The following is a 27,997-nucleotide window of genomic DNA, read 5'->3' as shown; positions in this document are numbered from 1 at the left end:
AACGTTCATTCACCCTTACACAAAAATACAAACTACAAAAGGGTAAGATGTGATAAAGTTTCTTTGGGTAACTAAAAATCGTCATTTGAAGAATCCTTTCTAGCACCTTTATTTTTATTGCTTCATCTCAGATCAATGAAAAAAGAGGGCCTGAATGGCTTAACTCAAACATTACTTAACATCTTCACAGTTCTATCACCAAAAGGCATGCCCTCTAACGCAAAATAGGCTAGTTTTCCCTATAGCCCTCTCTTCAGTCGCCATTTTCACACAGGTTACTCTCTTATCGAAACACAAGGCGAACCTCCAGGAGTCTTTTGCTTTCGGGTGGCAAGGGTTAAACTCGCCGTCTCTCTGCCATTGGGCGGTGAGGATGTGGAGATCCAGTCATCTGCAAGCAAAGCAGCTGTCGCGTTCGTCTTCACGCAAGAGACGCTGAAAACCGGTGAAGGAAAACAGTGTGGATTCACCACGGGACTTGTTGATCTCTTTCCTTAAGAAAGAAAGACGGGCGAGATGTACATGTTTAGAAGATGAAAGCTGCATACTGGCATTATTTAAACTGTGGTGTTCCTGCGTTTTCGCTATTTATATGCTTAATTTAACAGCAATGCCATCTATGAGCCAACGCATATTACGGTATGTATTTTTGTTATCTTTATTTGTCTACATGATATTTATATGACTGCCAGATGTTATTGATCTTAATGAAAATAATAATCTGCTGATTGGAAAGTGAAGATGTGCAGATTCGAAAAACGCTGTTTGAATGCAGTTTATTCATTTCTCATTTACCATCACAATGACAATATTAAAGTGGCTACTATTGTTTTGTTGTGACGCGCCGCATGTCTTAAGATTTTTTAAATGCATGATTCAAACCCTTGAATGCCACTCCTACAATGTTAAAATCGCATTTAATATGTTTGCACTTCAAATGTTGACGAAGAATATGACCTCAAGCGATCTGCTGCACGCATTTAGTGACTTTTCCTTTAAAGGATTTCTATCAATGAAATCATGTAAGCGCAGCTGCATTGACATCCATGTCAACGATGACTCCTTGATGCAGTTAATCATCTTCTTTCCCGAGAAAGGACTCTCGACGCTTAACCTAATCTCTTTTACAGAGGGTTGCATTGTAATATGCAAAATATTTACGTCTAACGATCATATCATCATGTTTTTCTTCTGTTTTCCCTGGAACACGCTGATGTGTTGATGCAGCTGCACGGGCGGGCTCCAGCGCATCTCGCACTTAACTCTTTAGTTACAAGGTAAGGAAATTCAATATCTTACATTTAATGTTGCTCTCAAATAGATGGATTCTTAATCTATTGTAATACATTAGCGTGAAGCAAAAGAGTTAGTCAACGACAGTCCAATGTGGATATGTTTATATTTGACAGCCTGATCATTTTTACAGAATTACAGGTGGAATACGTTATGATAAAGCTGAATGCATTGTTTGGTTTATTTTTGAGAGGTTACAGACGAATAAGGGCTTCGGAACCTTTGACTCGCGAGCAGCAGTCGATTCAGCACCGCTCGAGTGGACAGCGACTTCTTGAGCGTTCAATAAATAATGTCTCAGCAGGTACGTTTCAGTTTTGCTTGCCCTAAATATGATTTACCCCAGCAATAACCCTTTTTTCTCAATAGCTCAAATAGAATGGATCCACTCGGAAAACGACAGGCAACACTGCCTGTCGCCTGGACACGTTTATAGGACAGTCACATGAATTAAGACGAACGAAATGGATAAACCATCCGCGGGAATGAGTCAAGTTGGCTCTCGGTCGACAGCCTCTCTCCCCCCGGAACCTGCGGATATTATACGGAGTATGTCGTGCTACCGGCGGGTCAAACTGAACGTCGGCGGTCTGCCTCATGAGGTTCTATGGAGAACCCTGGACCGACTGCCGCGAACGCGACTGGGCAAGTTATGCGACTGCAAGACCCACGACGCACTCATGGACATATGCGACGACTACAACTTGGACGACAACGAGTACTTTTTCGACCGGCACCCAGGAGCGTTTACGTCTATACTAAACTTTTACCGCACTGGGAAGTTGCACATGATGGAGGAAATGTGCGCCCTGTCCTTCAGCCAAGAGTTGGACTACTGGGGTGTGGATGAGATCTACCTGGAGTCGTGTTGCCAGGCACGCTACCATCAAAAGAAAGAACAAATGAACGAGGAACTTAAAAGGGAGGCCGATACTCTGAAAGATAGGGAAGGAGAAGAGTACGATAACACATGCTGTTCAGAGAAAAAAAAGAAACTCTGGGACCTACTAGAGAAACCAGGATCATCCGTAGCGGCCAAGGTACATCATTACATATCCTTGACAGCATATCATTATATAGGCTACTAACAAATTGGCCAAGACAGAGGGGAAGTGAGGCATGCATTAGCTCAGAGATAAATAAGACACTTTAAATGGCCATACAACATTAATTTTCAAGCAGGCTCACCATTCTGTGTCAAACATCATCAAGTGCAACGAAAAAAAAACGCAACCTCCACATAACTGTTTGGAAGCATATATCAACATTCAATTAGCTTAAAAGGGGAATGCAAAAGTGCAGCTCAGGCTTCTGGACTCAAACCAAATTGCAGCAGTTGTGCGATCAATCACAATCTTTTTTCTTCTCTGAATTCAAATACTACATTTCCATGTAAAGGTTCAGAGCATGCACGTGTAAGTTGCTGTTAGACACTGGACGGTCATTAATACCTGAAACTTTGACATTACTCATTTTTTTGCAACAATTGTACATGTTAGAGGTACATTGGTTATCTGCCGACTAGCTCTGTTTGTTTTGCATGTCTGCTGAGCTTATGTTTTATTTGTTCTAATTCTATACTTGTGTACCTGTGTGCTAATGCTCACATGGGATTGGGAGGGATATTTCAGTGCCAGACTTGTCCTTCCTGTTACCAGGCAACAGACGGATGACTCTATCCCTTAAAAAGTTAGAAGTATAAGTCACTCAAAGGACAAAGTTGGTGTTTGCAAGCGTGTGGTCCTCACGGCTGAAGTGGACACATGCGACTTTTGTGCAAGTGTGCATTTGGGTCAATGGCTTGACCCAATATTTTCGTCCGCATCTATTCAATAACGCATAAAAAATGTGAATCCTACACAATACTTAATCGTAGCAGTTTTACATTTGTGAATTAAAATGAAATTTTCTTTCAAAATATCATTAACGCACATTAAAGCTTTTTATTCTAATACATAATGATAACAAGATTGCAAACTTTGGTTCATACATTGGATTTCTTGATTCTATCATTTCCGATATCCTTGCTTGTCATTGACCCACATACCGAGGACAGAAATCGGTAGAAAAGTGTCACGCTTCTTTTGGACTCTCCTTCCGCCTTTTCTCCCTCCCTCTTTTATCATGCTTCTTGGCTGCACCTCTTGCTAAATGTCAGGCAAATGTCACATTAATTATCCTCCATGAGACTGCGTGTCCCATTCTGTTCTCCACCCCTCCTCTTCCTCCCCGTTCTCACTGGAACCGAGCTCTGTCTACATCTGTCGCAAATCAGATTTCGCTGCATGGTCCTACCACACAATAAGATTATGTCAGACCACCGTCATATTGTTGCAAATTACAGTCCGGTCAAATTTGAAAGCTAGAATTCAGTATTTCCTTATATTGCCTTGCTATTTACTGGACACTGTTGATATGATTTAGGAGGACAATAAGTCTCATGGTCATAACATCGGAGGGGATGTTGGAGGGGACTGTAATTAAATAGCACACTGTAAAAATGCTTGGGTTGTTTTCAACTCAGTGTTGGATAAAAAAGGGAAATGCCGGATATTGGGTTAAATTTACCTAGAAAATGGTTTATATGTGACCAAACACAGGTTATTTTACAAGCCAATGGTTGGGTTCGATGTTTTTTGACCCAATGCTGGATTGAAATAGAGTGCCCTAAAAAAATATATATAGATTTTAGGTAGTATCACTTTTATAGGGTTGACTGTGATTAAGTGACTTTTGTGGTGAATTTGGATAATTTGGGACATTTTTATAAACTCATGTACACCCCAAAAAATGTTTCTAACACATTTTAAAATTAACATGATGATTCTTGAAATCTCATGCTATGTCCAAGATTACAACCGTGAATGACAACCGGTGACAAATCTGTCAGTTTTAGACTACTTACCAGAATGACAAATCACCCTAGATTAATTCCAATTAAAAGTGGTGCTGTGAGTTCAGACTATAAGCACAAATGGTTCATTAACTTAATTAGCAAATGTTCTTTTCGAAGAAATCTAATTTCTGATTTAGCCCATCACGTTCACTAAAGGCCCACAGTAAAGCTCAGTGCCTATAAGGAAGTGGCTGCTTTCTGATTCTCACAGATGTCACAAAGCAACACTTTTATATACTGTGTCTATTGGATATAAAGGGCAGTAATCGCTTATAGGACTGTAGTTGTTTACTGCCAAAGTACTTCCAGAAACCATTAAAGCTTGGAGATATTGAGAGTTAACTTGTGGTTTTTTAACCCCTGTAGATTAGCACTATACAGTACTCAACACTATCTATATATAACTATCTATATACAACACTATCTATGTATTTATAAAACACTATATATATATATTCAGATTATTTTCTCTGAAAATGTATTTATTGTAAGTTCTTGGAATCTATTTTGATTATGTTCATTCACTCTTATGGGAAATACAGATAATAAGTCGCCCGTTCCATCAGTGCAACATTTACAAGGTTATCTGTCTAGAGCCTGTAAAGGTGTCTCATGTCAGGATAGCTGACCTCAAAATAGAATATATTTCTGATTTACTGACCAGAGCTGGGATCCATTTCTTTGCCACATCATTTAAATGAAATTATAACACAATGGAATTTTTGATAAGACTGAATGATTTGATGGTGAAATGCATTTGATTTTTCTGCTAATGACTTCTAAACCTCCACTCTGTCTGTTAATCCCGCAGTCAGCACACAATAGAAAATGAAAGAGTAATTTTTATCATTTATTAAACCCAGAAAAGTCTAAGTGGTTTATTGAATAAAAGTAACTAGATTGCTGAGAGCAACACTTAAGCAGATACAATGCAACATACAATATGTACACTGCCTCAAACTGATCAGCATCAGTCAAGGACAATCCTTAAATTGTAATGTTCAGATTTTTTTATTAATAGCGCTATGAATTTTAGAACAAAACGTGCTACAAACTTGACTGACCTCCTTTTTACACTTTCATATATTCAAGATAATATATCATCCAACACATATCCCGTGTATAAAAAGTGAATGACTACTTTTATACTTCAACTGGAATAATCAACCAAAAGCTTCCTAAAATTATATATCAGTTTTCAACATCATTCAAAAGAACAATGAAACACTGGCAGATTGTCAAGCAAAAATGATACTCACTGCTGGCTCAAGCACATCATCTGTTCTGGGTTCAGTTCTAGGTCTTGATGTTGTAATTTAAAACACCCGTTTTGATTAATTTAAGTCTATTTGATTCCAACCTACTGTTGTGCTTTAGATTCCAGTCTTTGTGACCTATTTAGTTAGGTTTCCGAAATGGATTTCCCAGTACTCTCGCTTGAACAGGATTCAAAACTGTTCTTGTTGAGCAGTCTCTTCTCTCAAGAACATGATTTTGTTGCTCTAAAATTACAGTGTTTTTTTAAAAACTCAAGTATCATTTCTCAAATTCTTCATTGATGTAATGACTCTGTATCCAAATAAATGTGGATAGCATAGCCCATATGGTTAAAGTTGCCTTTAGTTTGCAGATTTTGTTGAAAGATTGAGATGTTGTTGAGATCTTTCCTGAAAAGGGTAAAGTGGCAGGGACCACTGACCTTAGCAAAGACTTAAAACCCTGAAAGTTCTCTGTTGGATAACAATTTGCATTGGATAGCTTTGTTACATTACATATGAAATAAGTAGAAAATGTTTATTTAATTAAGTTAAAGTGTAATTATGTAAAACTGCATATATTCAGAATATGGTTCTATGCATTACCATTAAAAATAACGTGTAGTGAAATTGTTTAAAGGTGCGGTTTGTAACAATTTTGCAGTTAAATGTCCAAAAACCGCTAAGCCAGTGTTATGTATTTTGTTCAGCTGAGTACTTACAATATCTCAAATGTTTCCAACTACTTGTAAATCGAGAGAAAATTGCCATTCTAAACAGTGACACGGGGCTGTGCAGTCGCCTGTCAATGGTGTCATATCCGAGTTCCCCTTTGTTACCACCTTAACTGTAGAAACCGCAAGACAACAGTGTTTTGGAGACAAATGCGGTAGTAGTGTCTAGCGTCTAGCATGGCACTAACTTGTTTTTGAGCTGTCACTTATTTATGGACCACAACATTTCGCAAGAATTATAAAACTTTACCTCATCTGCTAACCTGATTTTTCGTTCCCGTTTGATTGATGGCCATCAGCTGTGGAGTTGAAGACAACAGATCCCATTATTCCACGTCCTTCACAGCATCATCAACCTACGCCATTGTTGGTGTTTTAAATGCGTGTTTTTTGGAAGTTGGTTCAAGTTTCTTTTAATTTATTTAAATTAAAACGTTTATGTTTATTGAAATCAAATAAAATATTGTTTTTTGAAATATTGTAAAAACTTAAAGCTAAATTGAAAATGTAAATGTTGCCAACATTTTAATAAATAACATTTTTTTTTATTATTCTTATGAAGAAACACAAAAATAAACAAATAATTGTCATACATCTCCTAACATAACCAAGATAAATAAATGCAGTAAAAGCTGATCTATGTTAAGTATTAGGTATCGCTTTGACTTCTGTTAACGTGTACACCCTCACTGTAAAGTGTTACAAGATTTAGGTTGAAATCTTAGTAAACTTGCATAAGCCATGAGAGCTATGTGATATAAATGTATGTCTCTCATATACATTCAATGCACAGTGGGTGTATTATTTTAAACTAGTGTCCATGTTACAAAGAACTAAGCATTGAGTGAGAATTATAAACCAGACGTTTAATCTGAATTTATTTTGCAAGAGCCGGCAATTATGCATTGTTTTTATCATAAACACAAAAAATTATGTTGATATATTTTACATAAATACTATAGATGGAATCCTGTTAGTATATGCAAAAATATGTAGGATAGCCTAATTACTCACATACAGAATTTCTAGTGGGAACTTTCTTATTATGAATCACATTATGATGAATCACAACCGTGTTTTATGAATCATCTAATGCGCAGTCAGCCTTGTATATAAATGCTTCCAGGAGCCATTTGGCTTGTTATTGTGCAATCAGGTCTAATCGCCCTACTGCACCCGATTGACCTTCTTTATGTATGTGTGTCAGTAAAGTTCTCCGTTACAGATTTTTCTTCATATCTCTTTAAGAATAATATGTTTAACCGGTGACAATTTAAGTAAAGCTGCGCGATATGTAAAAATGTGCTGTTGACATTCTAAGTAGATGACATTGCGCTCGGGCCCATCTTATTAATACCAAGGCATATATCTTCATATACAATAAATCAATCTTTAATTAAACCTCATTAGAAGGTCATTTGTAGCATTTTAGTAGACCGTCTTAAAATCTAATGAAAAGAGAAAAGTAATTATTTTTCAGATTCATCAGAGTAAGTTGTTGAAATGAAATGTAACTGGAACGCCCTAGAGAAATTAACCACCATCCACAAAGAGCGTAAAATAGTTATGAATCAGTCAAGCTTTAAAAAGCCTTCTCTCCCCCTGCTCCTGTCACACACACGGTTCACAAAAACATGCTGCCAGTCGGGAATGCAGGTGGCTCGTGTCAGTGTATTTACATGAACAGAAGTGACTTTTCTAGAGCATAGTGTCTGGCTTTGACATTCAGAACAGGTTCGTACCGGAGTTTCTAAAGAACCTTTCCAATATGAGTGGCATGCAAAATGTTGAAGCGGATAATTTATTTTATTTATACACATGCCTCATCTTTGCATACAAAATGAATGTGGTACCTTGACATGACTTCACAAAGCTTTTTTTTATCAAATAATAGAGGCCGACATGTGATGTTTTACCCCCTAAGCCTAAACAACAAAAGACCTGTTACGTTTGTTAATTCATCATGGAAATGTCTCATTCTCAAAAGCTCTATACATGTGTTAATCCATCCCCAATCACAGCATTCCCATTCACCTACACAATTGGCAGCAGAGCCTCTGTTGCCATGGCAAACTGCATCAGTTTCCAGGGCAATGGCTTGTGTCTCGGTGTTGGAAGTAAGAGTATGTAGTGTGCAGTGAGTACAAAATGAAGATGACATTGATTTCCTCATTGAAACATGCTAGTTCGATCAGCATGGCTTGCGCACTGAGAAACACTGTATCCGAAAACTATAAAACAGTGTTCTCGCATTCTTTTCTCTATAGTGATTGCTTGTCCATAAGGGAAGCTAATTAATGTAATCTTGAGAATTTATACCAACAGTAGTGGCTAAGAACAAGCCAACTGACCTTTTGAATAAGTTTCTTTTGTAACTCATGATTTTCTAATTCATAGCTTTTTATTTATTTCCCATGTATCCTTGTATCAAATCAAATTATTGGGCCTTTTTATGGGATTATACTTAACATTCCCATACAGTCGATGCATTAGATCAGTAGTCTATGGCTGAATAAAAATTTGTAAAATAATATATAGCTTAATAATGCGATATATACAATATACTGTATGAGACAATAATGGTTTAAGTTTGTAAAATAAATGTATACTATATTCATATATGTGAAATTGGTACTTTATGTTGTAAATTATTATTTCTGATTATAGATAATCTTGCACACATCAGACACAGTCTCTCTGCTCTTTGCTCAATACACACATGTGCAATATTTTAATTGATTGTGCGAGCCTATAAGACATATTTTATATTATATTTGAAAATAATTTTTCTGTCTCCATTTAATCTCTTTAAAATCTTGCTATTGTATGTATAGACTATTGATACGGTATAGCATTGTTAAACTAATTTGAAACAAATTAGGTGCGGCAACTGTACGTCGGCAGTGGTTCATATTCGCAGTCGGCCTTGGTCGACCTGTACTCTGTGTCCCTGATGACAACATGTCAATACTATGCTGTCTCAATACTGCGCCATGTTAACAGGGTTTCTCTGTAGCATCTGTGTCTAAGGACGACACTACTGGCCAGACTGTTTCCAATACTGCTTCATCGGCTAAGACTGTTCATTGCAATATGACTTAAAGGAACAGTTTACTATCAAATGAAATGATGTCATGATTTAATCCCTTTTTGTCATTTTAAACAGAAATGTTGGTAACCAAAAAATTTTGGTCCCCCTCGACTTATTGTATGGACACAAAACCCATGCAAGTCAATGTGGACCAACAGTTTTCTGTTAAAAACATTTTTCAAAATATCTTCCATGGTGTTCTCCAGAAGAATGAAGTTATACAGGTTTGAAATGTAGATGGGGGATGTAAATAATGGCAGAATTTTGATATTGAAGGTGAACGATTTAAGTTACAATTTAAACTCAAGGTACATTTACAGAAAATACTTTTAAAAGATAAACACATTAAAAATGTGAATTTGTTTTCTTAAAAATGAATCAATGAACCATCTGAAAAATAATGACGACTCATATATAATGATAAATAATGATATTCACTTATATTGATTTCCATCCAAACAAATGCTCAGGGCTGAGTTTCCTGATAACGTTGACTCTTAGCGCGCTACGAAGACTCTTAAGGAACAATTTAACTACAGTTATACCTTTTCTTGGCATGTTTCCTGAACTATACCTTAGGACCTTTCTTAAGTCCCACCTGACCAGGTGCTGTCCATGGCGGTGGTGCTGATTTAATGGATGTCGATCGTTCGACAATCAATTATTCACTCTATACAGGGAGATTGCACACATACATTGTTGAATTTAGTTTGTAATTTGTTGTGTTTGTTATCCTATGAGTACTAAAAATGCAACTTCAACTATTTCTAAAGTGCTTATTTTATAAAAAACACTGCTACCTCACACAACGCAGTGAAGCAGAAAGTTGCATTTATTAGGACTCATAGGATAACAAACACAACAAATTGCGAACTAAATCCAACCATGGATATGTATGTGTGCAATCTCATGCCAAAATGTATCAACCGGCTCCACTAACTGGCAGTATGGTCCTTTATTTCCAAGGTTCTCAAACTTTGGGTCAGAGGGTCACATAAAACCACTTGCTGTTGCGGGGCATTAAAAAGTCTTATATTTGACATTTCAATTTAACCTATTCATTCATGACAAGAAAAATGAAAAGTAAAGGGAGTGAATGTGTGTTTTTTCCTTATGCTCTATTTAAAAGGTGTGCCATGAGATAGCCTACCTTTGATTATACATGTGTTTAGTATCCCCTAATTTATATAATCACAATATATTTTGCTATAGTGCCATTATGTATTCAATAAAAGCGCAGAACGTGGAACATATAACCAACAGCTACAATACGAAAAACACCTAGAGGTGAATTTAGGGGCTGCTCCGTTGAGTTTGTCTCGACAAAGTCAGACCAACAAGATCCAAAAGCTGCTGAATTTGCTGCCGTGGCAGGTTAACTTTTCTATCATTATAATTGCAGCATAAATTGTAGCCATGTTTCCATGGATGAAATGGACTAAAATGCTCCGCGGATGGCGCCGTCTTTGATTTAGCAAAAACATTTGCTGTATCGCTGCAGTTTGACTAAACTTCCTACCACAATCTTTCTCTTTAAATAGGCTATACTCTTTTCTTTGGTTCTTTAAAATTTAACTAGTTTAGACTGCGATGTAAAGAAAAAAAATTCACAGTGGCTACTCACGGAGTAAACTGATAACAGTGATAAGGTATAGCTAACAGCACTCCAGACCGACATTCATTCACATCATGGTTAATTTTTATATTTGTCTTAAATATATGCATGTATTTGTATGTTTTTATAAATACAACATTAATATACACAGTACATAGACATATATTACGTAAACAAAAACTTTTCAAAATGTCGCGATTAATCGATTGACCGCTTAAATCACAACAAGGAAGAACTGTATGCACAAAACTACCATGCCATTCTATCCACAATATACAGCTGAATCATTGCAAAGAGCCGCTGAAAATGTCCTTGCCAATTATTTACAGACAAAAAGTCGTTCCAGCTAGTTTTCCTAAAAACAGCACCAGCCAGACATATTGCTTTAAACAGATCCTACGCCTGTCACAGAGACAGGTGTGATTTCCCAGGACATCTATTTCTGTGATATCTGTCAAGTAGTAGGGACAATTTATGTGCGCTATTCCAAAAACAAGTCTTACAGCACCTTTAATTGCCTTACATGAACTGCCAAGTCGAGAAATGTGTGCCCTTGCATAATGCATAGGCCAGCTGATTTCCAAATGTGTAAATTGTCAAGGAAAGTAAACAGAAGCGGCCTATACGGAAGCAGCTTAATTAAATCATATGAAATCTCTTTTTTCTTCAGAAAACCTTATTCTGAAGGTTGGAGTGACAGCGGACCTACAATAATGTAACAGCTTTCTCTGTTGACATTAAATATTCTTAATCGGCCATCAAACCCTTTTCAAATTATATGAGCCTCAAGTCTTACATGATTTTGATATGTTAATTACATCTGACACTATTATGGCCTTCATTACAATAATGTTGAATATAGAGACTTGAATGCTTTTACAGAGAACATTAGAAACAGATCTCATTCCTATGGAAGCCCGTTTCCGCCAGGGTTGGGAATGTTTTGTTTAGATTTAAGAAAAATGAATTACAATGAATTACTTCAAAATAATGAGAAACTAAGCCGAAATTTCGACTTCGTAACTCATAATAATGAGAAAATTTCTCATATTAATGACTTAAGCATCTCAAAATAAGAATTTCAATTTAGTTTCTCATTATTGTGAGATACTACGTCATTATTTTGAGTTACTAAGTCGAAAATTTGATTATCTCAAAATAATGACTTTTAAATCTAAAAAATTCCCAACGCTGGCGGAAACGGGCTTCCATACATCCCCAATTGTCCCCATAGTATTTACTGTATTTTCACTAGTATGGCAGAAAATGGGGGATGAGATCTTTTTGGTTGCTGACATTCTTCCAAATATCTTCCTTTGTGTTCAGCTGTAAAAACATTTATACAGATTTGGAACAACCTGAGGGTGAGTAAATGATGACTGAATTTTCATTTTTGAGTGAACTATCCCTTTAAAGATGATATTTGTTTAATATGACACCTGGTTTCAATAGCAGATGCGTCTCCTTTGCAAGCAATTATGAAACGATTAGAAAGTTCCGCCGTACAAGAGAAGGCTAATCTTGAGAGAGATAATCAAAGACGGATGCGGTAAGAGTATCACATAGGAACATGATGTCTCTTTTTCCATTGATGTCCTTCCTGGGCCGTTAGCGCTCCGTTGAGAAATGAGCTTGACTGATAGGAACAGACTGTGAGTGTGTGATAATGAAATAAGGTGAACGTGTTCATTTGGTCTTGGAAGAATTTCACGTTCATATTCAAATTCACATGAAACTTTTTAACCTTTGGTGAAATCTGCGATGCTGTGATATCTTTTCAAACAAATGTGAGATTATAAGGACATTTTTCATAGACAGAACATCTGAGAAATGAGACAAAATGCTCAATTTATTCTCAATTACATCTCACTGCTGTCGAGGAGAAACTAACTGATGTACTGAATAGATCTCAGTAGCAATCGTATAGGATATGAAACCGACAGGCTTATTTAATCTCTTCCTCATATGTCACAGGTCCAGTCATAATTTTCTTTTATCTTTTTACAATTTGGTTTCTTCACGGGCCGAGAACATCCATTCGTCTCTCCATGTTGCATTAAAATTCCTTTCGAATGAGCAGCAGGCCAATACATCACAGAAACGGCACAACTAAGGGAAGCAACGTTCAAACCGTTTCCCATGTTGTCATTTCATTCCGTTTTTCCGACACTTTACTTGTCATGTTTATGGTGACAGGTGGCTCTCACTGTGCAATGTTATTGTCACTGCGATCAATAGATACGGCCGTAAAACACACTGCACAAGGCCTGCTGAAGCATGGAGGCCATCTTTAGTGCGGACCCTTCTCTGGGTGTCAGAGATTGGATTGCGTCCGAAATGGATCTGACAAGGAAGCAAAGGCCAGGGGTGTGAAATGAATGGCACGGAGGAAGTGGAAAGGTTTATCACAATGAGAGTGTGATTCTGAGGCTTGTTCAAGAAAATGAGAGACTGAGCCTAAAAGTTTTTCAAATAAAAGGCCTTTATTTTTGCAAGAACCATAGGGAAATAATGCCTCATTAGCAGCTGTTTCTATGGGCCGTTATGGGCAGCTCCTCCACCAGACTGGAATGGTTTGTGTATATTTAGAGCAAGTTGACTGTGTGTCTATAACCGCAGTTATATGCAAATATGAATATCAATTGTTACGCGATGTTTTAAAGACCCAAAAGTTACAATTGCTAAACTAACGCAATATCCAAACAAAAGCATAACCGTAGTTAAAAAAATGAATATGAAATTAATACAAAAATAATCATAAACCAACATATTCTGTAAAAGATTATTCCATTTCCTGTTTGACAAATGCATCGTTGTTATAAATTTTATGTTAACTTAAAGTGACGACAACAACTGAAATATCGATTACACCAAAATGGTGGACATGTTGGCATATCTATGATATTAACTTTCTTGCTTTTTCAAACTAAATTACTAAACTGAGAGAAACGGGTAGATTTTCTTGAACAATGAGAAAATGTCAATAACTACACTACCAGTCAGAAGTTTTGGATAACTTTTTCACATACTATTTATAATATTCCCAACACAGTATTCATATTTTTCATTTCAAACCAAATGTAAGCGCATCAACACTTTGGAGTAATACAATGGGAATTATGAGAATGATGGTGCAATTTAATAATCGGACAAAAAGATACAACTTTTTGGCATCTTCAGTGTCGTCACCTTTTGCATAGAATTGGTAAAGGAGTTCCCATCTATTATGTGGATTGGATTCTCTTATTCAGTCAAAGTTATCCATAAAAAAAAAAATGTAAATAAGATTTTAGTCTGAAATGAAAAAAGGTCATATCTACATGATTATATATTTTTTCTACGAAATTCTTTTGCGTTGTGTTCACACTTAACGCGAAGCATTGCGTTCATCGCTCTTTATTACTCGGAGGAATAGTTCGTTATTTTTGTGCGAGTGACACGAAAAACATCACGCGATGGGGTGTGTCAAAGGTGTCAATGAGTTCTTTGTGCAAATTTCTTGCTTGGGCTAAAATGTTTCACTTTGCTCGGAATACGCGAGTTCGCATCTTTGCATTGACTTTCATATGTACTCGCGCAAATCGTTTAATTCGTATTTGGTGTGAACGCAGCATTAGACATTTAAGCATACAGCACACCTTCAGATCAAAACCAGTTTAAATTGAGACAATTTTCACTCAAGTGTTCTAAAACTTTAGACCGGTACTGTAAAAATGATATATTACCCATCAACATGGATTGGTAATTATTACACATTACAACAATCAGATAAGATCTTTAGCCTGAACTAGTCAATAGGTCACATGAACACACATCCTGACAATGACACTGTAAAAGGGTCAAGCTTGTGTAATCTAAGTTCCGTTTGTGGTAAATGAGAATCTTTGAATTACCTTCCCTTAACTAAAGTATAATCCTGCATGCTATCTCTTTTCCGGAAGCTGTGATTAAACTTTAAACATTTGAGTCAGGACTCGGCTTACGTGATCCGTTCTGTTGCTGCAGTAGCTGACCTCGGACTGTCGGTTTGTGTTTGTATGCTGTGCTTCATTACATTCATTATAAAGTGCGTTCTGTTTTTTACCTTGGACACAAACTGCTCTTTACATCACAAGTTCTAATCTTTTGTTTTTTGTGATTTTGTTTTTGTAAATGCTTTGCTCTCTTTTTCGACACACACACACACGCACACACACACATTCTTTTCTCTCTGCCATCCCTGCAATGCTAAAAAGCATGTCGTCATTGTCACCATAGCAACTGTGTCTTGTGCGACGCTTGAACGCACAGCTGTCTCTGCCAGGATAAGCAGTGAAGTGTGTGTGTGTGTTTACTTAGTGTACCCAATTTTTTTTGTGTGTTTGATCATTTGTGTCTACGTCTCTTATGATGTATTGTACATTTAATATACTAACAGGTGCTTGTGCATATACACATGGGTGTGTCTCAGGGGCCGCTTTGAATGCCACTTGCGCATACGTGTACGTGTGATAAATATGTGGCCGGTTTGTCATTGTTGGATGTTCCTGAATGACACAAATGTAATGCTCACACAACCGTCAGAAGACATTTTGTGTCGTATGTGTTTTTCTTTTGAACGTATCACTTCACAGTTTGGTTTCTTTTTCATAAATGAACACACGCACACACAGGTGTTAAATATTAAGACTTAACCGGAATAGTAAAATAACTATTGCTTATGTTTAGGTTAAGGGTACCACAACGTTTTTGCAACGTTTCTGCAAAGTATATTTATATCATCTCAAATTATGATCAGATTTGATTTCAAGAGCCTGGGGGACACACAACATACTGTGTTGTAGACTTGGACTGAATGAGCCAATAAGCAGGCAGAACACCTTAGTCATTCCTTAGCGACCACCAGAACATCCTGGCAACCAAATGGCATTGCTCTAAAAAAAAAACACAAAGACACTTTCGTGTGTCTCTGCTCACATTTTCTTCAGAAAAAATATCTTACAAATTTGATAAATATCCTAATAGCATAAAAATAAGAGCATGTTATATCCCAGTGCGCCATCCGCCAGGTCACTGTCTGAGGCGTGTGCGCTTGTGTTTGTGTGCATTCAGAAAGCTTTCCAGTAGGATCCCGATGCTGCCCGACTGGTGCTATAAATAACTCTGTTAGGGGCTGGGCAGGTTTATAAATAGACTCTGCGACTGGATTTTCCTTCTCATTGCAGACGAATGAATAATGAATAATAAAAATAATATTAGGCTCTGCCAAGAACCGGTTGCTCAGGTCAGCCGGCTTTCTGTGTTTGTGTGTGTGTGTGTGTGTGTAAGGAGGACCCAGCTACAGTTCTCTGTTGTCTCTATATCTCAAGAGCTTTCCACACAAGAGCTGAAGGTCCTTTCCAGTATCGATCAGAACTGTTTTGAGAGACGTAGAGAAAACGAGGACACCGAAGTGTCTTATTAGCGGTTCTTGAGGGATGGTATTTAGGACTTGACGATTCATCAAGGATTCTGAAATGACTTGTTTGTATTTATAGCCGTGAAAAAGCGTAACGCGTGTTCAAGTGCTTTGTCACGCCATCGCTCGGTGGAAAATACAGAAGACACGGTCTCCACTGGTAACCATGGCGACAGTGTCACTTTCAGAGGGATGTGAAGGGAGGTTGGACAACACTATCAGAATCCCATCTCTCCTCTCCTTCTCTGTGTACACACAACAATGGGCAGTGGGGTCGGTCTTGTTTCTCGCATTTTTATTTCCTTTTCAATGCATCAAACATTCACGAAAAATGCTAAATGAACATAATAATCATTTCATTCTTTATTCATTTTCTTTTTTTATAAGATAAACTTGATATAACGTAGGGAATTGTGGGTGTCTACAGACTGGTTCTAGGACGTGGTTGCTTGGTGGCCTCCCAGGGGACAGAAAGTGCACTAAAATACACTTAAATGTATTTAATGTGCTCTATTTTCACACACTTATTTTGTGAATAGAAGTATAGCCTATTCTTAAGACTTTATTTTAAGTCAATTAGGTACACACTCAATGTATGAAAATTGAACACTTTAAGTGTTATTAAATTAAGTCCATTTTAATCCACTATATTTTACCTGGGGTAAATAAAAAGAGGCCAACCTATCACCATATGTACAAAAATGAAAATTATAATGGGTTCTACTGCGTTCTATTGTCTCTTGTTGCGTCGCATTCGTCGCTCCGCATCCGTTGCAGACATGGTGTAACTCTCTGATATCCCACCTACAATTCAGACTGTATCCGACCTTTCTGTCCATCACTGTACAAGTAAAGAAGGACATATTTCAAGGCTAGATTTTGGTTAGAAATGTCTTTGACATGTCGTTAACCTTCAAAAGATACAGCCTCTGGTGCTCATCTTGCAATATTTTTTTCATCTTTTTACCCATCTTCACCCCACATTCTCTACACACTGTAAATATAAGCGTTATAAGCTGCAAAGTTAACAGCATAAAAAGCCTGAAGAGGACTAGCTCATGTGAACTGTCTGACCTCTGCAAGTACCATCCGATCGAGAATGATGTTAAAGCTGATTGTGAGAGGAATCGAGACTTTTACATCGAACCTCTTCATGTGACCGCCTCCTGCAGCGCTTGAAGAAGGTTGCCATGACAGTGCTGTAGCTGTGGTTAAATGTAAGAGGTCAAGGTCGAAGAAAGCTCACTGAAAAGTCACAGCATCGTATAGATTAATTTTTTTCTCTATTCCTGTTTTTCTCACTTTTCTGTTTGTTATGTTTTTTCTATATATGTTTTGAAGAAATACAAATAGATGCAATGATGACAAATGTTGCTAGATCAGATAATGTGATGTTCATATAGAAATCTTAGATTTTTCGATTGCTCAGATTTACCCCTTTTGCCATGTTAAAATTTGTTTTGAAACACCAAAGTAGTACTCATTGCTGTCTGGAAGAAAGAGATCTATGTTGTTTACTTTTTCTTACATTTTGCCAACGTTGGCATTTTGGAAATTTACTGCCATAGCAGGGAAAGTAAATACTACTGTAGGAGTCAATGGGGGATTTGCTCGGTTACTGACATTCTTCCAAATATCTTTGTGTTTAGCAGAACAAATAAATGTATACAGGTTTGGAACATGATGAAATGATGACAGAATGATAATTTTTGGGTGAACTGTCCCTTTAAAGGTTCTTTATGGAACCATTTGTGACCCTGGACAACCAAACCAGTAGCACAGGAACATTTTTAGTATCGCCAGTTTTATCGCCCCAAAAAAACAAGGTATGTGTTGAAATTACAGATTATTTTTAAAGCAAAAAATCACTAGGATATTAAGTAAAGATCATGTTCCATGAAGATATTTATAAATTTTCTACCGTGAATGTATAAAACTTTCTTTTGTGAGTGGATGGCCTGCTACAGTGACTCATTAACAACTTCAAAGGCCAATATTATGATTTTTTGCACCATCAGATCCCAGTTTTGTAAACAGTTGTTGTTCCGCCAACAAGTGTTCTATCCTAATAAACCATATATCAATAGAAAGCTTATTTCTTCAGCTTTCAGATGATGTAGCAAGGTTTTGTCGTCCAGGGTAACCTTTCGACAAAAAAGGTTCTTCTATGGCATCATAAAGCACTTTTATTTTTAAGAGTGTATTAAAGACATCTCATTTGTGATTTCTCTTTTTGGGATGACAGAAAACTTTACAGGATGTCCTGCTGCGCACAGCAGCTTTTGCTCGCGGGCTTGTACGCATACAAGTATATTTGTTGTGCGTGTCCCAGGAGAGCATCATTTGTACGGGCCTGTACAAGCACCCTACTGGATGTGATAATGAGCCACTCACCAGTGATGACACAAAATCCCGGGATTCCTCCTTCTGCATCCTTTCCCGTCTCTATGCGGGGAGCTGACCCTGTTACGCTCCGCTCAGCATGAGTGTGTACCTGCATTATTTACAGATTATCACTTGGTCAATGGCTCAATTGATTGTGCATGGGGAATTTGTGCAGAGCCCTCTTAAAATGAATTCACAGTTTAATGTCTAGGCAGCTGTATTCTTCATTGTCACTCGGCTGGAATGTCCTTTAAAGGTGCCCTTTTCAACACACACACTTACACACGTTCTGCCTAAAAGACTGAAGAAATGACCTATAAAGGAGTCTTTCTTACCTCCGGGGGTTTAGAATCACTTTGTCTGTTCCTCCAGTAAAGCATGAAGGAAAGATTTCATTGCTAGAGAGGTACTCTTTCTCTGGCACAGAAGACTTAATGGAGTTCTCGGTTGGCTCTTTGAGCATCAGGTTTGTCTCGGATGTTTCTTATAAAAAGCATGTTGAAGATATAACAATGACACAAATGAGACCATTTCTGGCGTAGTAGGTGGGTGAAGATAGAAAATGTATATGTATATTTTATTTCAATTCAAGGGGATAGTTCACACAAAAATAAAAATTCTGTCATGAACTACTCACCCTCAAGTTGTTCCAAACCGGTATAAATTTATTTGTCTATCAAACACAAAGAAAGATATTTGCAAGAATGTTAGCAATCGAGATTTCTGGGGCACCGTTGACTACCATTAAAATGGTTATCAGAGGTGGCCTGGAACCATTTTCTATTTTCTTTTGAAATCAACAAAACAAAAAAAAACATGAAAGAATTGTATATCTGTAGGGTTACAAGCATTCTTCCAAAAAAGAAACAGGTTTTTGGGTGAACAATCCCTTTAAGACAATGTTAAAATCTATTCTGGTTCTCTGGAGGAGAACATTTCTGAAAACAAATTTCTGTCTTTATCTTAGAAATGTGTAGGAAACACAAGAACAATAAGACATGAAAGAAATATTTTTATGAATATGGTATTATTGAAATGTTATTCAACTCTAAACGCATATGATCTCTTATAATGGAGTTTAAGAACCAGATCAAGAGACACTACCAAACACTTGGACCAATATTAAATTGGTTTAAATTGGATTATATTGGATTCATAGCAATGGCATTGTAGTCCTTTAATGATGCCCTAAAGAAAATAGGAAGGTGTGAGAAATGCTGGTGTGCATCCGTAGGGATTACTGCTGTTGATATCAGTGTGGAAATAATGAGCTTTGACAGCCTTATAAATAAAGGGCTTATCTTTGATGTTATGGGCGATATATAATCTACCTAATTTTTCCCTCGTGACTCATATGACTGGAAGGTATCATCTCTTCTTAGACACTTTAATACACCTGCACCTACAAAGGTGTTGAGTCACAAACACATGACCACTCCAACATCAGTACAGTCTCCCACCTACAGACATACACAAAACATTTCAGTTGCAGCCATTTAGGAAAACTGGTTCACCTGGACCCAACTACTTAGAACTTTTTTGCTTCCGTTTCCTCATAAGTGCATAGTCAGTCTTACTTATCGTCAATCTAAAATTCTGTGTTATTTTAAACCCAACATTGGGTCTAAATTGGACAAGCCAAACCGTTGGATAATAAATGAACATATGTTGGGTTGTTTTAACAACAAATATAGACATGTTCTGGGTCGATTTAACACAGCGGTTTGGCTCGTCTATTTTGACCAAACACTGGGTTGAAAAATTAAGCCAGTATTATAAAATATAATACTGTACATATAGTATATAAAGTATATAAAGCCAACACTAAAGCAAGGTCTGAGCAATTGCTGCATTTCTCTTTTAGTTAGTTAAGCAGTCAAACCATCACTATACCATTAAATCTTAAACATCTTCATCAGCAAGTCAGATTTTTGTAAAATACTGACAGACACACAAGTCTCAAGGTTTTTTAATAATGGATTTTGCATGTTTTGTCTTACAGATCTTGGCCATCATCTCTATTCTTTTCATTGTCCTCTCAACTATTGCTTTGTCCTTGAACACCCTCCCGGAGCTGCAAGACACAGACGAGTTTGGTCAGACAACAGATAATCCACAGCTGGCCCATGTGGAGGCAGTGTGCATCGCTTGGTTTACCATGGAATATCTTCTTCGCTTCCTTTCCTCACCAAACAAGTGGAAATTCTTCAAAGGTCCCCTCAACGTCATCGACTTGCTGGCAATTTTACCATATTACGTCACCTTATTCTTGACAGAGTCCAACAAGAGTGTGTTGCAGTTCCAGAATGTCCGAAGGGTAGTGCAGATCTTCAGAATCATGCGAATACTGCGCATCCTCAAACTGGCACGTCACTCCACTGGGTTGCAGTCCTTGGGTTTCACACTGCGACGGAGTTACAATGAGCTTGGCCTGCTTATCCTCTTCTTGGCCATGGGGATCATGATCTTTTCCAGTCTAGTTTTCTTTGCAGAAAAAGATGAGGATGACACCAAGTTCAAGAGCATCCCCGCCTCTTTCTGGTGGGCCACTATTACCATGACCACTGTGGGATATGGAGACATTTACCCCAAGACGCTTTTGGGTAAAATAGTTGGTGGACTCTGCTGCATAGCAGGAGTGTTAGTCATTGCCTTGCCAATTCCGATTATCGTAAACAACTTCTCAGAATTCTACAAAGAACAGAAAAGACAAGAAAAGGCTATCAAGAGGCGTGAGGCTCTGGAGCGGGCCAAACGCAATGGCAGCATTGTGTCTATGAATGTTAGAGAAGCATTTTCTCGTGGTGCAGAGCTTCAAGATGTGGTGGTGATGGATAAGGGCGAAAGAACCCAGGAAAACCATCTCTCACCCAGTCGGTGGAAATGGTCATCTAAGCAAGCAACGTCTGAGACCAGCTCGAATCATTCCTTCAACCCAGACCAAGGTTCCCCAAACAAGGCAGCGGCTTCAAGTCCACAAAGGCTTAACGCACAGAAACTGGAAGAAATGTACAACCAGATGGCAAAGACTCAGTCACAACCAAACCTAAACAGTAAAGACAGATGTATATCTCGAGCAGGACATAGAAGAGATGAAATTGAGTTGGGGACTTTGCCGGGTCCAGGAGACCCACTAAAGGGAGGTCTTGAAGGAGTGGTGGACATGAAAAGTCTATCAAGCTTCGACAGTTACATAAGCTGTGCAACAGACTTTCAAGAGAACCCGCGATTTCCCTACAGTTCAGCCGGGGGCTTGTCCTTCCCAGAGAGCTCTCGTTTTCTCCCGCAGCCCTGGTTCTGGCCTCTCTGGTCGAGTCAGTGCTAACCCAAGTCTACAGCCCACCATGGAGCACAAGACCATGCTCACACCGCTGTGTTCAGTTTCTAAACCTCCTAACACAGAGGATTTACGCCAACAAGGCTTGTTCGGAAATGCTCATAAAATGCATTCAGTTAGGTTGAATCACCGCAACTGTGTGGAGACGAGCCCCTTGGGTGGTCCTGGGTCTGACAGCTCTATTCTTTCTGACCACTCCATCCTAAGTCCTGAGGTGTCGGTATACACAACAGCCAGCAGCAGGACTCCACCTAAGACACCCGAGAAGAAGGCATCCACCGGTGCTGTCTTCACTTTTCACGAGGCCTCCATCAGCAAGTATATTGACGCTGACACAGATGATGAGGAGCACTTGCGTGAAAGCTGCCCATCAGATCGCTTGCTGGGTGGCCTGAGCTCCAAGTCTCGGCTCACCAGTGCTTACCAGGGAGGTACCAACCACTTGGAAGCCGCCCAGAGGCTGTTAGGTCAGAACTGCCTATTCCCATTAGGAAGTAGCCCAGGTAATGCCCACGAGAACCATACGGCTTCCGAAAACTCAAGGAGACCCAAAGGGGACAGGGGACATTCCAACAGTTTTGATAAGGGCCTCTGAGGCCTCAGGGTTGTGAGCTGGACTTCAGATGGAGTCCAGGAAAGGAAAGAAGGCCAAGTTCAGTCAAGGACATTGGAGGAAGCAAAGACTAAAGTGCAATAGAGGAATAATTTAACAGGCATTTGACCAGGGGGCCCACTCTAGTGACTTCATGCAGGAGAGTTCACTGGAAAACAGAGGTTATGTTAACTCATTAAGGAACAGGATCTTGAGGATGTAACACTGCCTACACCTCTTGCCCTTTTTGTCTCCTGTAAACAAGCCTGCATTGGTGGGTCCCTGTGGTAGAAAAAGGCCAGAACTGTCCTGGCGTACAGTTGTTAGTGACAAGAACGGGATTCATTCCAAAGCTTACCATGCTGAAGACTGGACACTTACCGAACATTAAAGCGTTGATGTGTACGAAAAATGGAGGGGGGCGGTCCCTCACTGCCCGTGTCAGCTAGTCACTGTCCAGAGCCCACCTTAAAGTTTAGCATTAGAGTACATGTTACACCCTGTTTTCTAGTGCACCCATCCCTTATCCCCTAACACACTAGCCTTACTGCAGTTATGGGTCTGCATACAGTATGAGCGGTTGTGTGCAAGAATGATATGATATAGGGAGGGCTGATGGTATGATAATGTGCACGTGTACGTAACTTACATTCCTGCACACATACTCGCTCTTCAAAATATATTCACATAGTTTGTGATTCTAACTTGCTTTATTTTTATATAGACAAGAAAATTATCTCTAGAAATAACGTTTTGTTTCATATTTATCAGTATAAGAGTAGAATGTTAAATTAGAAGAGACCAAAATCTGTTTAATATTCGCCACCCCCTTGCATTTAACGCATCTTTCTTGTATAGTCAAGAAATCATTTTCGTTTAAAAGTAACAGAAGAGGATACACATCTTGCAACATTGCGTTTTAATGCCCATGCCTTTCACATATGATCACGTATAAAAAACAGCACATGCACATTGGCAGCCCAAACAGAAGCAACTATGAGAAATATGAATGGACAACGCATACCTCTCCCTGTTGTTAATAGTTATTGCGAACCTGAAAAAGAGAAACTACTGAAAACTTCAGGTCAATTCAACACTTCTGTTAGATTGAACAATTTCATAGCAGTTGATGCTGTAATACACACAAATATTTCTGAAGAAATGAGAATAGATATATATTTCTAAAGTATTTTCTAGATGATCAAATGACGTGTGGCAGGGGGTCTCATTCTTTTACATAGCCAGTGAGAATGTTTATTTTGAAATGCTAATTTAGTACAAAGTCTTATGGGACCTTTTGTGCCCTAAATTGTTATTCAGGCTCAAAGTACAGTATGTGACCAAGATCACTTTGAAAGTATGAAAACATTGGTCACTTTTAATAAAGAGCTCTATAACACACTATGTAACGCATGGCCATCTTTACATCATAGCTCTGATCCCTTCACACTGCACAAGATTATTATTCTTAAAACATCCTAAGATCCTTATCACAGTTCTGTAACCATACACAGTCCAGCATGTATTCACAGGTAAGAAGACCATATCCAGTTTCCATGGTGACCACAAGCCCTCCCTGCCAGCGCTCATATCCAGTTTTAAAAACCAGGAAAGAGGAGGACAAATTAGTTAAAAAATGCATCAGTGCCAACAAATACGATCACAGAAAGTCACAATGTCAGAACGGGCTGGTCACTGAAAATGTCTATGTACATGTGTGTGTTATTTGGGCGTACAAACTCGGAAGTGTGTAAGCTTCCATCCTCGTCTCAAAGATTTAGTGTGAACGGAATACCAATTTCTGAGAGGAAGTATGGTCGTGTCGGTTAGGAAGAGAAACAAAACAGGAAATTAAATGTAGCGTCCCTTTTTCTCCTCAATGTTGAAAAATTTGTGATCTTTGTGATCGGTAGAGAGAGGAAACTGCGTTCATGAAGAGCTTAGGTCCCCTGCTCTGCTTGTGGTCTTTCATTTAATGTGCACAGTACAGCATCTGATATCCTTCAAAGCGGGAGCCCCATATCCATTGCTCTCTTCAACATTATCACAAAAAAAAATCTTATATAAGAAAATTTTAAATCTTCTGTATGTGTTAAGCTGTGCCCTGAGGTCAACATCAACCCTGTTTTTTTGTTATGATCATTGGGTGAATCTCACAAAGAAAAGTTAACTGCGTTATTAAATAGATCCATTATTTCCACGACAATCAAGCATCTTTCACAATTATATCCTCATGTATATGTACAATCTGATGATTTTTCTTTTAATAATTGTGTTTCTTTGTAATTCTTCTATTCTCAAACTTGATTCACGTTACAGTAGAGTAATGAAACCGGGAAAAAAATTAGTTCTTATTACAGCAACAAGGTGCAATATTGTCATGTAAATAACCGTCTTTTATGTATGTATGTTATTTAGATGATACATATTATTTCTATGTATACAACTGGGAAAAAATTAAGAGACCATTTGAAAATTATATTTAAATGGTATTTCTAGATGTATTGAGGACATTGCAGTCCAGCGTCTGTGGAATAAAAAAAAAAATCTAACCTCAGGAGCGACATAAAGTCACCCAACAGCATTGTGAAAGACATACAGCTTGACAAGACACACAAAAACTGTGATAATTATCACATAAAATACAATTTTTGAACATTTCCTAAATACACGTAGACATATTACTTAAATGTGAATATGACCTTGTTTTTTTCCAGTATTTGAGGTACTTTTCTGTTATTTTCACCTGCTTATACAGTTTTCAATTTCAGCAAACAAATGCAAAAAAAATTAACAATATTTTTATTTGTAATTTGGGAGAAATGTTGTTGGTAGTTCACAGAATGAAAAAAATGACCATTTTACCGAAACACAGACCTAAATAAAAAAAAAAAGACTGATTTTGAAATGGTCTTTTTATTTATTTCCACGGCTGTATATGGTTTTGTGAGATTCACTCCCTTTATAGTCTATGATAATTGGCCAATCAGAGATGTAAAAGATTAGCATTATGTTGTGTTATTGCTGTTCATCAGTCATCAATCTTTCATGTCCCATAAGCAACACCCACAGTGCAGTGTGCTTCGAGAACTTACAAAGATAAGAGTCTAATATATGTGACCCTGGATCACAAAACCAGTCTTAAGCTGAACGGGAACATTTTTAGTGAAAGCCAAAAATATATTGTGTGGGTCAAAATTATTGATTTTTCTTTTATGCCTAAAATCATCAGAATATTATGTAAAGATCATGTTCCATGAAGATATTATATAAATTTCCTACCTTAAATATATAATCCTTTATTTTTGTGAGTGAATGGCCTGCTACAGTGCCTCTGATTAACAACTTCAAAGGCCATTTTCTCAATATTTCGATTTTTTTGGCACCCTCAGATTCCAGAGTTTCAAACGGTTGCATTTCCGCCAGATATCACCCAATCCTAACAATCTAAACATACATAGAAAGCAGGTTTATTCAACTTTCGGATGGTTTAAAAATCTCAATTTCAAAAAAATTACCCATAAGACTGGGTTTGTCGTCAAGGGTCACATTTATAGTCATATATACTGTATTTTGGGGAATTTTTTTAGGCACCAAGCCACAAATAGTGATGACAATCAGTAATTTGAGTCCAATGTCAGTGTCTTACTGAAAGATTTAATGGCATTAAAGGTGTGTTGTCTAAAATACCCCCTCACACATCAGTACAGGTCAAAATTCATCATAGTTCGTTAATAAAACCTTTCGAATTGAATGGCATTATAACGTGTCAAACTGTGACAAACTGACGATGCTTCCAGCTTCAACATTGACACGTGCTGATTTTAACATGACATTTCTTCTAAATTGATTTTACTTTTAGTTTACAATCAAAGATTGAATTTCGTTTTGATTTTATGATTATTCAAAGGATTGTTTTGATGAGAACGGGTTTGTATGCATCTAATTTGAAAGGGAAAGCACAATGAGGTGACTTCTTTCATTTACTGCATTCCTGTTGTTTTCTTCGGAGGTTGTACAAAAACAGTGACATAAAACTTAGGGAAGCATTTCACGATGAAACGAAATAACCTGAACATCCATACAGAGTTTCCAGGGAATTAAAATAAAATCAGAGAGCACTGTTTACAATCCCTCCCTCCCTCCTCCCCCTAAATCTTCTACAATGTTGTTTGTAGGTCTAAAGGGTGTTTGTTTTGTAAACTTTCTACCTGTTGACTTTCTATGCCGTCATTTCTGTACGTGTGTTATGTTGTTTAATGCATGTTGTACTTCTCAAGTTGTAACTTGTTCTGTATGTGATTAAAAGGTAATTCCTTGTCTTGTATAGGAAAAAGAGCCAAACATGTGTCAAAATGTACTGAAATCATTTGATTTCTTTGCAGTATGAAGAAAAGATTGCCCTTCTCCCTTTGGTCGGCTGGAAATCAAATAAATGATACAGATTATTCATTTTACCTTGAATGTATTTTTCATTAATTGTCTACAATTGAACAATACAGGTGTACGGTGGCCCAAAGCATATTTGGACACTAAGGCCGCATAGTTAAAGGAGATAGTTCACCCCAAAATGAATATTCTTTCATTTGGCATTCCAAACGTGTATAAATTTCATTCATCTGCAGAACACAAAGTCTCAAAATATCTAGTTTTTAAAGAAAAAGTTATTCAAAGATGTTGAGGTACATTAGGGTTAATAAAAAGACAGAATGTTTATTTTTGGGTCGAACTATCCCTTAAAATGTCATACACTTTTCAAATTTGTTTTAAAATAATTTTAAAAAAGTTATTGCCAGGACTTTTTTAAAGTTGAGGGGAACCGGTTTTATAAATACACTATAAATGGCCTTGGGAGTCCGGACTAAAATGAAATTGCAAAAATTGGCTAAGAAATAAAATTCATGCCTATTTACTTGTAAATGTACTTTAAGGAGTGGTTTCCCGGCCAGCGATTATTTTAAACCAGGAATAGGCCGTTGTTTAATCAGCAAATTGAAGTAGTTTTAGCAAACACTACTTCCTAAAAAATGACTTGTTTGCTTTTTGAGACAACGCAAAGGCACTGATGTATTTTAAGACATGTCAGTGCATGTTGTTTTCAGTCCTAGACTAGTCCCAGACAATTTTTTTAGTCTGTCTGGGAAACCACCCTAAGTGTCCAAATTCTTTTCTAGGGCCACTCTACGTCTACTCAAAGCGGTAATAAAAATCTGTTATTATTACCTCATAATCTTAATGAAGGTACAACAATTAGCCTTACCAAGAAGTCATTTATGAATACATTTCACTACTGGTGGTGACTAACAATAAAACTTTTCTTGATATGACACTGTTGCGGTATTATCAACTGGGCAAACACAG

At 37.6% G+C, this 27,997-nt stretch overlaps 1 protein-coding gene across 1 annotated transcript; it reads left to right on the top strand.

The window, feature by feature from the left end:
- The first annotated feature begins 517 nt into the window (after positions 1-517).
- On the top strand, positions 518-27,045 carry kcnb1 (potassium voltage-gated channel, Shab-related subfamily, member 1). Its single transcript, XM_056749696.1, is given in 6 exon segments — positions 518-639; positions 1,228-1,277; positions 1,485-1,597; positions 1,663-2,333; positions 20,710-21,984; positions 21,986-27,045. Coding segments are annotated over 3 exon segments (2,505 nt in total). The 5' UTR covers positions 518-639; positions 1,228-1,277; positions 1,485-1,597; positions 1,663-1,757; the 3' UTR covers positions 22,640-27,045.
- The last annotated feature ends 952 nt before the right edge of the window (positions 27,046-27,997 follow it).

The sequence above is a fragment of the Triplophysa dalaica genome, chromosome 6, assembly GCF_015846415.1.
Source record: "Triplophysa dalaica isolate WHDGS20190420 chromosome 6, ASM1584641v1, whole genome shotgun sequence".
NCBI lineage: Eukaryota > Metazoa > Chordata > Actinopteri > Cypriniformes > Nemacheilidae > Triplophysa > Triplophysa dalaica.
This window is presented reverse-complemented; position numbering and strand designations above follow the sequence as displayed.